At 38.1% G+C, this 11,495-nt stretch overlaps 1 protein-coding gene across 1 annotated transcript; it reads left to right on the forward strand.

Moving 5' to 3' along the window:
- The first annotated feature begins 486 nt into the window (after positions 1–486).
- Positions 487–11,023, forward strand: LOC113348701 (helicase-like transcription factor CHR28). The gene is made up of 12 exons (XM_026592543.1): positions 487–835; positions 2,957–3,050; positions 3,201–3,650; positions 3,780–4,663; positions 5,082–5,153; positions 5,552–5,629; positions 5,728–6,643; positions 7,721–7,851; positions 7,961–8,182; positions 8,427–9,032; positions 9,369–9,578; positions 10,428–11,023. The coding sequence occupies exons 1-12, from the start codon at positions 689–691 to the stop codon at positions 10,530–10,532; spliced, it is 3,915 nt and encodes a 1,304-aa protein (XP_026448328.1). The 5' UTR covers positions 487–688; the 3' UTR covers positions 10,533–11,023.
- The last annotated feature ends 472 nt before the right edge of the window (positions 11,024–11,495 follow it).

Consider the following 11,495-nt stretch of genomic DNA (forward strand, 5'->3'; position numbering starts at 1 on the left):
GTCATAAAAATCAAACTAACTTTTAATTTTTCAACCTAACTAAGCGGAGCATCCGTCTTTTCAAAGTAAATCCAAACACTTGCCAATTTCCTGCAAATTTCCCCACTTTCCAAAAATATGAATACCTTGACTCGCTAATAAATGAGCTGGTGGGACGAGTGACAGTGAGCAGATCCGTTTGCACATCACTGCACCAATTTCCCGAAATGAGACGAATATTTCACCCCAGCCGATCCCGGTTGAAAATTTCAAAATTCAAATGGGAACCTGAATTATCGCTTCCCTTATATAACAAGTCATCAGAATTTGGTAGTAGGACCCACCACCGCAGAGAGCACAATATCTATATCTTTCCAAGTAAGCAACGTTGTTATAATTGGTTCAAAACAAAGTACTAAAATTTTGTCAGTGTCAAACTCGGTTTCACACTCTATTTAAACCCACGGTCTCAAAAGCCTCTTTTATCCTTCTCACCGTACACGTTCGCGCCTTGGTCGTCTTCTCCTCTCCTCTCTCCAATACCAAGTCGCGTTTTTATTCTAAAAAAAAAACAAAAAACGAACTTTCCTTTCACCACGAAATTGTAAAATTCTAGGGTTTTTCTGTCGACTGTGTGAAATCAATTTGGTATATCTAGGGTTCGTCATTACTTTTTTACTACTCCTCTCATGAGATTTTTATTATCAAGATGTTGAAGACTGAGAATAATAATAATTTTGATTTCTGGTCTACTGGTGATTTGGAAACTAATGACTGGGATAAATACTCGATTGATCTTGATTCACTTAATGCAATTCTTTCTGAAGATTCTGATCCGTCTATTGACCATAACCAGGTATGTTTTTTGTACTTTTTAAATTGGATTTTAGGGTTTTTATTTTCAAGATTCTATTTGATCACAGCTTGAAAAGTATGTGCACTAGAGAGGATATTGCTCATCTGTTTTCTCTGAAATGTTTTCAGTGAGATGAAATTGGTAATTCGACATTATTAGACTTTGATAGACAATGGTTATGTAGAGAACTTATTGTAGCTGCAAATGTAGAACTAGTCAATATGCATTGGGAATAGTCTAAAGCCTAGGTATTGGGTTTTCTGATGGGTTATGCACTTAAAATTGGATTATACCATCTCCATCAGAAGGCTTCTGGTCCCTTTAAAGCGTCGGACCAATAATTGAGCTTCTTTTGTAGCTCTGGGTGTGAGTGGCCTGAGCAAGAGCAACTTTCTGTTCTTTCGCTGCAGCTGCAACCTATTTGATTTTCACCATTTCCAGCTTCTTATGAGGTTCAGATGAACCTACGATCACCTCATCTTCTTCCCCACAAAAGTGTGTAGTAGTCTGTTTTCGGTCGGTCCACCATGGTGGTTTCAACTTCCAATGCAATTTCCAGCATCCTTCCTTAGTGCGTCGATTAATTTCACAATTATCACAATAGAGGTCACCTTGGCTTGCTGCTGCATAATCTATCATTTCCTCTCTTTGTAGACCTATTACGCATCATAGGGTTGATTCATCATCTCATTGTGCATAGCTTTCTTGCAACCATCGTCAATACAATTAACTAAGAAAAGTGTCAGCTGTGTCTGATTAAGGAATGCTTATCCTACCTTGTATTCTTCAACAGTTTCTGAATCTCTCATATTCACGTTCAATGCCATGGCTTGCTTGCGGCACTCAGTAAGGGATCCTTGCACGCTGATCTTCCACCGCCCACAGAATTGCACACTGTTAAGAGGCAGACTGGATGTGTATGCTTCCCACCAAATAAGAGCATGTTTACTAAGTTTTAGTCTGGGGAAAACTCACCTTTTGCTCCTCGATAAACCCCTTAGTGCTGAAATAAACCTCCAAAGACTCGATCCAGCTTTGTTGGACTTAATTCTCATTGCCTCCAATTTGAATGGACAAATTCCAACAGGCCTGAGCTATTTTTATGAATTCTGGTTAGGTGTCTGAATATCTGTTGTTTTGGAAGATGCAGATTGTAATCTATATACTATCTCCATCACTAGATTCAGCATATGTGTTCTGCCAATTCTCCATATAGAATTCTTGTGGACTTGATGATGTTAAAACAGATGTTTTCGCTGATTCATTCTTCTAGTGATTCTATCAGAATACCGGGATTTTATGGTACAAATGCCCTTCCATCCATCACAGGAAACATTGCTGTACTACCTTTTAGCTCAGATACCAACTTAGACCCAATAAGATAATAAACAGTAGCTAAACAAGAGAAATAACAGAAATAGATGATTGCTCAAGAGTATAAATAAAAAATAATGTTTACAACTTTACCTTCAAGTTGTTCACTGCCCTAGGTGTTGAATCTCTCTATTTAATTGACGTGGAGACGTTTACAACTATACCTTAGGTATTGCAACTCTCCTTTCATCTTATTCCCACTTTGAATTATTTTGTAGCAGTAATCTCTCTACCCTCTATATGTACCACCTAGCACACTATTTATTAATATAGCTCTTTTTAAACTACGAATTCGAAGGTTTGTAAACACTTCCCAAATAGGTTTTAGGAAATAGCCACTCTAGTATTTTTCTTAGGGATAGAATTCAAATTTTAAAATTATTCAGGGCTGTTTCTTAATGCAACTGTTTCTTAATGCAAAGTTGAACCTAGAAATGCATGGGCGTAGTGTTTTATTATGCTTTTAAAATCACGTGTCTTAGGTCTCAAATTTTGTCGAGGGATGATAAAGAACAAGAGAGAGGGATGATATCACACCCTAGATTAATTTCTAGGCACCACCAGAGATTCTTTGTTGCAAATATCTTTCTTTTGTAGTAGTTTCACTGGACAGTTACACTCTTGTTTATTAGTTTGATATTAGTTCTTTTTTGTACCCCTATTTAGTACCATCTCTGCCTTGGGCATTTGGTACTGTTAAGTGCTTTTCAATGTACGGCTCATATAATAACATAAAGTGATTTACAGAGTAGTCCAGAGGATCTGTCAGGTAAAAGCTTCATCCAAGCAGAGTTAACTTCTGATGATGTCCACAAGGCGAGAGCACCCGAACATCAAAATGGTTGGTTTCTATGGCCGTGACTCTTCCTATATATTTCACATAATGTATTTATAATCTCTTAGCTGTTCCCGATTGATGTCTATGTGAAGGTATTGGTAAGACCTAATTGCAAATCTGGGTTTGCATTTGTCTTTTTGACGTTGCTTTCAGGTAGTCAAGAATGCGGGGAGGCACATCAAGTGGGACAAGAATCCACAGCTTGGTATCCTCCGGCATATTTGGATCCATCATATTGTAACTCGGAGATGGAATCAGACTGCTTTACTGGGTCTCCAGGATATTTTGATGGCATGATATATGATCAAAGTAAACATGAAGCTCCATCAAGTACTAACTCTCCTGTTGATAGCTGCTCTGCCAGTCTTAGAGATTGGTTTTCAAGTTCTCATTCAGAACATGACATTTGGTCTGGGGAGAGGAGCACTGATTGCGAAAGGATACCGAACTTTATACCGGATTACAGTACTGCCTTATATCTTGCTCAAGGGGAAGGTAACCAGATTCCAAATTCCTCTGGTGGTATGAATTTCATGCACGTGAAGAGTGAAATTGCTGGGGAGAATGAATTCCAGCATCTGGGAGGAGATCTTCATTTGAGATGTATGTCATACTGTTTTATAGAAACATTCAATATTTGGTGCTGATTTGTATTGTACGACGTACTTAGTTGATGCATGGCTAAATCTTCTGTTGTCCTAGGAATAACTTTTTAAATGTTCAACCATGCAGGTCCTACACAATTTATGATGGAAACAGAGAAATCAGAGATCTCTCATGGAACTTACAGTGCTGCAAGTGGAAGCAGTATGGAAGATCTGGGATCACTGGAAAGAAATCCGTCTACATCTTCAATGGAGTTTCAGTTCATGGATACACACCAGCTATCACCACCAACTGCACCGTATTCAGAGATTAGTGATTGTAGAGTTTCTCATGTTAAGTCGAGCAACAATTGTTCGGCAGCAGTGTCTTGTGAATTCTCAAGTGCTGTCGCTAATAGTGGATGTGTCACTGACAATTCGACTTCCATTAAGAGAGAGAACATGATGTACACTAAGGACGGGGTAGTGGATAATGTTCTAGTGTATCAAAATGGGTGTACAAATTCTGAGACTACTTCAGGAGCAGAGGAAGTAATAACTAATGCATCTCTCAGTGGGATCTTCATGAGAGACTGCACTAATGGAAGAGATCCTTCTTCTAATGCCTCCGCTGCTACAAGTCTATCGCGGTCTTTAATTCAGCCACTGCCCTATACTAAGAAGGAAATCACTTCTGGGGAAGGAATTGGCAAAATTCAACATGTAGCAGATGCCATCAGTAAACGTGTTAAGTACTGCCCTTCACCAGTTGGTATCAATGGGCATTCTAGTAACAATGCTTTTCACTCGTTGGCTTCAAGTGAAAGGGACATAATTTGCATTGAGGATGATGCTGATTTATGCATCCTTGAAGACATCAGTGACCCCAGAACTCCAGCTTCAGTATTAGTGCATGGAAAATCTCTCGTTACAGCTCACTCTTCTGGATTCAATGACTCCATTAACCCAGAAATGGGAGTCACGCGGATTAATGCAATTGATGAAAGGGTTGTTTTTAGAACTGCAGTGCAGGTAATTATCACCAACATGTGTTTAGTAGTAAGTTTAGTAGTAATACTGGAAGTAGAACATGTTGAAATATATGTCCAACTTATGTCCTGCAAGTTTTTAAATTCTTATTTATGCCTAATACTCAAAATCTTTTATGTTCTATTTAACGTTAAGCGTGGCACAAATTTTCTTTTGTGGTCCTGATGGGGTCTGTGAAAAGACAGTAGGCAAGGCCAAAAGATTGGAAAAAACAATTGTATATAGCATACCTTTGTCAAGCCTGGTGATTTAGAATTATGAGGTGCCATGAAACTGCAGTTTCAGTGTACCATACTTTCTCTTTTTCATAAATGTTATCTTTCTGACCAATCCTCTGGTTTTGCTTAACAATTTGTGTGGGGTGCTTTGAAATATTAAACTAAGGATTTGATCACTGCAGGATCTTTCTCAGCCCAAGACAGAAGCTAGTCCACCAGATGGTGTTTTGGCTGTTCCTCTCTTGAGACATCAGGTATGGATTTAGTACTCTTTGTTTCCTTATGCGCACAAGTGCTCTTTGTTTAGTGGGAGACTCATTTCTGGTGTGAGGGTGGTTTAGGGGTAACAGGGTGTCGCCCAATTATTGACTTTGTTTGGCAATGACTAATAGTCCATATGTTGGGCTCAGTGCCGGCCTGCAGCAAGTACTCCCCCAGTTAGTGGTCCACTAGTCTTCTGATTCAAAACTCGATCTAATATAATGTATTCATTTTTTGGTGTGCCTTGTGTTCTCAATTGTTGCTGAGATTAATGGCTTGCGTATATACCCTCTCTTCCAAGATGTCATCCATTACGATATAAATATACAATTGTTACCCAAGTATTTCTTATGCTATCCAATCAATATAATGTTGAAGTTTTTCTTGGCAGCGAATTGCTTTATCCTGGATGGTCCAAAAGGAAACTGCCAGCTATCACTGCTCTGGAGGAATACTTGCAGATGATCAGGTTTAGTTTCATAGTGACCTCTATTCCTTGACCTTTTTTGAAGTTTCATTATCAAGAAAAAGAAGTAATTATATCTTGTTTGATTCACTGTCTGACAGGGTTTGGGAAAAACAATATCAACAATTGCACTGATACTGAAGGAAAGATCTCCATCTTCCAAAGTGACTTCCATGGTTGTGAAGGAAGAGGAGTCTGAAGCCTTGAACTTGGACGACGAGGATGGTGTTGTGGACCTTGACGAAAGTAAGGAAGATGGTTATTCTGGTCATGACATAGTGAATAAAAATAAAAATCTTAGAAACCGTGAGAATGCTTTTGTTCTGAGGAAGGGTAGGCCAGCTGCTGGGACACTGGTTGTGTGTCCAACAAGTGTCCTTCGGCAATGGGCTGATGAGCTGCATACTAAGGTCAGAAAAGAAGCTAACCTTTCTGTTCTTGTATATCATGGAAGTAACCGCACTAGAGATCCTTTTGAGCTGGCCAAATATGATGTTGTCCTCACGACATACTCAATTGTAAGCATGGAGGTTCCGAAGCAGCCACTTGTTGACAAAGATGATGAGGAGGAAGGGAAGCGACAAGCTGGTGATAATTCTCTAGTGGGACTGTCTTCCAATAAAAAGAGGAAGTATCCTCCAAGTTCAGGTAAGAAAAATAGGAAGGATAAAGACAGTATGGATAGTGGATTGCTTGATGTTGATGCACGCCCTCTTGCAAGGGTTGGATGGTTTAGAGTAGTGTTGGACGAAGCCCAGAGCATAAAGAATCACAGGACTCAAGTTGCTAGGGCATGCTGGGGACTCCGAGCTAAAAGAAGGTGGTGCTTGTCAGGAACACCCATCCAGAATGCGATTGACGATCTTTATAGCTATTTCAGATTTCTTAGATTCGACCCTTATGCTTCTTATAAGTTATTCTTGTCAACAATAAAGGCTCCAATACAGCGGAACTCCGAACATGGGTACAAGAAGCTGCAAGCTGTCCTAAAGACAATAATGCTGCGTCGCACAAAAGGTAAAAAACAAATTCAGTTTTGCGTTTCATCTTATTTGATTTATTTTGGTGGATATCAGTAGTAGTGGATAGCCACCATTCTTTTCCAGATGGCTACTTGAACCATATCTTCCAACTAATGGATCAGTAAATATATTGACTCTTCGTCAATTCTTGAACTCCCAATGTCATGGGTGAGGTTTGTATCTCATCTCTTTCGTGCCTGCGGACTTCCCTCATATCTCTTAGGTGTAATCCCTTTCTGATGTTTCATATATTCTGTCATGTCCTGGTTTCCTCACTGAGGTACAGTATTTGATCACAGAGATCACAGTTTAGAAGACAGAACTGTCACTTGCTTTGCTTGGATTGAATATATTTTATTGTGAAAAGGAACCGAAAAAACCTATCATAACGAAATTATAGAAATGTAAATGATATACCATGTTTAAAGAGCACATACTCGACCACGTGGTGCGATCTCTAATAATTATGGTTAAGACATATGTGATAGTCACAATAACCTCACTCAGATGGAGCTATTGCTGGCACCAAACACCAAATACCAGTCACTATATGTATTCGTTGTATTGCTACCTTAAGATTGTTCCCATGACCACCTTGTCATTAGTCATTTTGTAGCTGCTGGGTTTCTTAGTTGCCTCATTGCTATATCCCTATTTTTTTTTCTCTTCAGAAACTTTGTTGCTCTGTCAGGTGTTAAGATTTTTTCAAACACCTTACATGTCTTTTTTTAGTATTTTTTAAGCTTTTAAGAGAGCATTATTCTATTTGGTTTTATTTTGTCATCATAATTAAGAAGACACTACAGGTTGGGAAGTATCTGTGCTCATTTATAGTATCATTCTACCTATTTTCTCAATTCTTGAAGTCAATATTCAAGCTGTAGTTTATATTTCTGGCACTGTTTATACTAAAATATTGGTAATGTTGGTGATCTGTCAGTTGATCCAATACACAAGTTCGTATCTATGTTCGCTTTCGTTTATTTTTCTCGGAGTGCAACTAGGAATACATGAATGCTGACATTTTGCAGTTGAGTTATACTTATTTAATGGTAGTAAATGTTTTCTGTAGCCACGGTTATTGACGGGGAGCCTATCATCACATTACCTCCAAAAACCATAGAACTCAAAAAGGTGGATTTCTCGATGGAGGAACGGGATTTTTACTCCCAGCTAGAGGCTTATTCACGTGCCCAGTTCAAAGTAAGAGCTTTGCGATGTTTGTTGTAGTATTAGCCTTAGGTCTAGCTTGCACTGTGGCGATAACATTTTAATTGGTCTCTAACATGTTGTACTCTTGCCTCATCATCAGGTTTATGCAGCAGCTGGGACCGTCAAGCAAAATTACGTTAATATTCTCTTGATGCTATTGCGCCTTCGACAAGCTTGTGACCATCCTCTTCTCGTTAAGGGATATAATTCTAATTCTGTTTGGAAATCCTCTCTAGGGATAGCAAAGGCACTTCCAAGAGAAAAACAAATGGATCTGCTAACCACATTGGAAGGTTGTTTGGCAATTTGTAGCATCTGTAAAGTAAGTCATTCTCACTTGACAATATTTATTTGTATTCATTTGTAGATCCCTGAGTCTTAGATAGTTTTATGTTTTGTACTTGCAAGTTGCCAATTCCAGTAAAAGTTTTTTGATTCCTTTTGTCAATTTAATGCTGGCAAATGAAGGTTTCAGTCTGTTTTGTTTTGTTTTTGTAACACAGCCTTTCTCTAGTTTCTCATTTGTAAATCTTTTGTTTGACATTTTGTTTGATTTTGTGTGATAGGACCCCCCTGAAGATGCTGTTGTTACTATCTGCGGTCATGTCTTCTGTAATCAATGCATCTGTGAACACCTCACAGGTGACGATACGCAGTGTCCTTCTACCCAGTGCAAGGTTCAACTAAGTGTGACATCAATCTTTTCAAGAGGAACATTAAGAAGTTCTGTGTCCAACGAGCCTAGTCATGATTGTTCTATTGGCAAATCTGACCTGCAACTCGCTGAGAAACTTGAGCCTTGTTCAGAGGGCATTTCTGAATCATCCAAAATCAAAGCTGCTATGGAAGTTCTTGAGTCACTCTCTAAACCAAGAAATTGTGCCATCAAAGTGAGTTCCTCCGAAATTAGTGAAAAGATTGCTTCTGATTCTCATTGCAAGGAATTAGCCAGTGATACAATCGGCGAAAAACTTCTCGGAATGGAGAAAATTTCGGATTGCTTAATCTCGCAAGTTCCTGAGAAAGCAATTGTCTTTTCGCAATGGACACGGATGCTGGATTTGCTTGAAGCTCGTTTGAAGAGTTCTTCAATTCAATATAGAAGACTGGATGGGACAATGTCTGTTCTCGCAAGGGATAAAGCTGTGAAGGATTTTAAGACACTTCCAGAGGTTTGTTTGCGTTTCTTTTCATCTTTTTAATTTACATATTATTTTTACAGTTAAGATGTATAAATATCTAGGGGTACACGAAAATTAAGTTTGAACACAAGGCAAAGCAGTTTATTCCACCAAGCAAGTGACAAAAGAACGGGAATTTACTTTCAGCATTTTATGACTGTCTGATTGGGAAGCATAAGTCTTAAAGAGCCCAGTATGTGTCCTTAATCTAAACAGGAGGGGACCTCGTGTAAAAAAAATTCAGCAGTAGAAATAAGTGAAGATCCTTCCCACGAAATCTCAATTAGATTCCTTAAATCTGAATATTTCCTCCTTTGCTTGTAACAGGTCACTGTTATCATTATGTCTTTAAAAGCTGCAAGTCTTGGCCTGAACATGATTGCTGCCTGTCATGTTCTTCTTCTGGACCTGTGGTGGAATCCTACAACTGAAGACCAAGCAATTGATAGAGCACATAGGATCGGACAGACTCGTCCTGTTTCTGTTTTGAGATTAACTGTGAAGGATACAGTTGAAGACCGAATACTAGCTCTTCAGGTATACTTAACTTTTCTAATTGTTTTGCTTTATTTTTTTGGTTTTGCTCTTCAGGATTACATGTTTTAGGTTAGGTTGAAATTATAGCCGATCAGAAACACTGGATCTTTTTAGATTGTAATTTTAGGGTGAATCCCTAGGGCCAGGCTCTAAAACTTGGAAACTAGGTTAGTTTGACTAGGAAGGGGAGTGCATAATCATCAATGATGTAGAGAGCAGAAAATTAGGTGGCTTCAATTTTGCATTGAACAGATAAACAGCAGGAGGTCTAGACGAAAGGCAAAGCGCTGGAGCCACCTTATGACCATTTCAAATACTCAGCTTCACTGAGAGAGATGGCAAAAGACAAGTAAATGATACCCTGTTGGCAGGCAAACAAATTCGACCATCAATATTTATAATGTTAAAGCCCATGGACCTCAATCCTATTGAAAACCGACAGAGGAAGAGTTGTTCAACCATTAGACTATTAAACAAATTACTCTTAAATAAATTTAGAGAACCCAAGAGGATGCGAGGCTACTTTAACATATAATCAGGATTAAGTCGTCATCTTTTACATTAATGTTAATTGGCCTATATGATTGTTAGTTTTTAGTTTTGAGATCTACATGTTGTGATATTGGAATTAAGCTGAATTTCTTTGCTACATTCATTTTGTTCCCAATATCTTTCTTAGTTGCACCTTTCCACTTTCTCTTTCTATACTAGTATGTTCTGCTTTCACAACGTGCTGAACACAAGCTTATAGTCTCCTGTTGGGACCTTTTGAAGAGGATTTTGTAGTTTTACAACTTGGATTTTGTTGAATGGTGATTGATCTAGATATGTTTGGGACTGACTTTTCAGGAAAAGAAGAGATCAATGGTTGCATCTGCATTTGGGGAGGATGATGCAGGTGGTCAACAGACTCGTCTCACCGTTGATGATTTGAAATATCTTTTCATGGGGTAGTTTGTGTCCAACTTAGTTTTGGAATTCATTCGGTTTTTAAGAGGTCTCTGTCAGTTTTACGGTTCATGAGGCCAGCACATATATATAGTTTCCATAAAAGGTGGTCAAATATTTTTGAAGAAAGCACATGTACAGGCAAGATATTGAAGTCATTTTTTCTTGGTGGACAAAGGAGCAAAGGAGTAAAGAGAAATTCAATTTAACAATAGATATAGAAGAAGGCAGAAGCAGGAAACAAGCGTTGTTAAGTCCATTATGTGAATACATTGGTTGAAAAATTTGCACAGTTACTAGTTATAGGAGATTCTCTTTGTTTCTCTTTTCTGCAGTCTCTTGCTAATTGCAGTGTTTAGGTTTTGGTAGTTGGATAGTAGTGTTACCAGTAGTATGATGATTCTTATTCTTTTTTCCTTTGTAACCCAAAGTGTAAATCAGAGATGTTTGTCACCATTTTTCAGATACAAATAGAAAGTTTATTTTCTTTTTAAGAATCTCGTTGTAATTAGGCCAAAGGAAAGCTCCAGAGTTATTGATATATAGTTATATACTAGTAAAATAATTCTTCACCCATCATCATAGTTGAGATGCAACATAGCACTCGTGCCAAAAAGTCAATGGCCTGTATGGTAAACCAGTTGAGATGCAACCTTGAAGAACAAATTATGGCTGAAACTTTTGCAAATATAGAGTAAAAGGCAGTGTAGCTATGATGCGGTTGCCCATTTTAGTTTGTTGATGCGCAAATTCGTTATGGGGCTGTTTGATAACCATTATTTTAATGGATTATCAGCTCATAATCCATCATCTATATGTGTTTGGTAACCATTATAATAATTGATTATTTTAATCATAATTAAAAAAATCCATTATTTCCATAAACAGAAAAAAGTTGTTTTCAAATTTTATTATAATCAATTATTTTTTCCAACAAACTCAAATTGAATTGTTTCTCTAAACTATCAA

This window comes from Papaver somniferum, chromosome 2 (assembly GCF_003573695.1).
Source record: "Papaver somniferum cultivar HN1 chromosome 2, ASM357369v1, whole genome shotgun sequence".
NCBI lineage: Eukaryota > Viridiplantae > Streptophyta > Magnoliopsida > Ranunculales > Papaveraceae > Papaver > Papaver somniferum.

What these genes read in the sequence shown, in the direction of transcription:
- LOC113348701 (XM_026592543.1), top strand. Translation starts at nt 689, where the DNA reads ATGTTGAAGACTGAGAATAATAATAATTTTGATTTCTGGTCTACTGGT. An exon ending in AGGAGATCTTCATTTGAGAT is followed by an intron (nt 3,651 to 3,779) that starts GTATGTCATACT and finishes TCAACCATGCAG; the next exon opens with GTCCTACACAATTTATGATG. An exon ending in ATTCACGTGCCCAGTTCAAA is followed by an intron (nt 7,852 to 7,960) that starts GTAAGAGCTTTG and finishes CCTCATCATCAG; the next exon opens with GTTTATGCAGCAGCTGGGAC.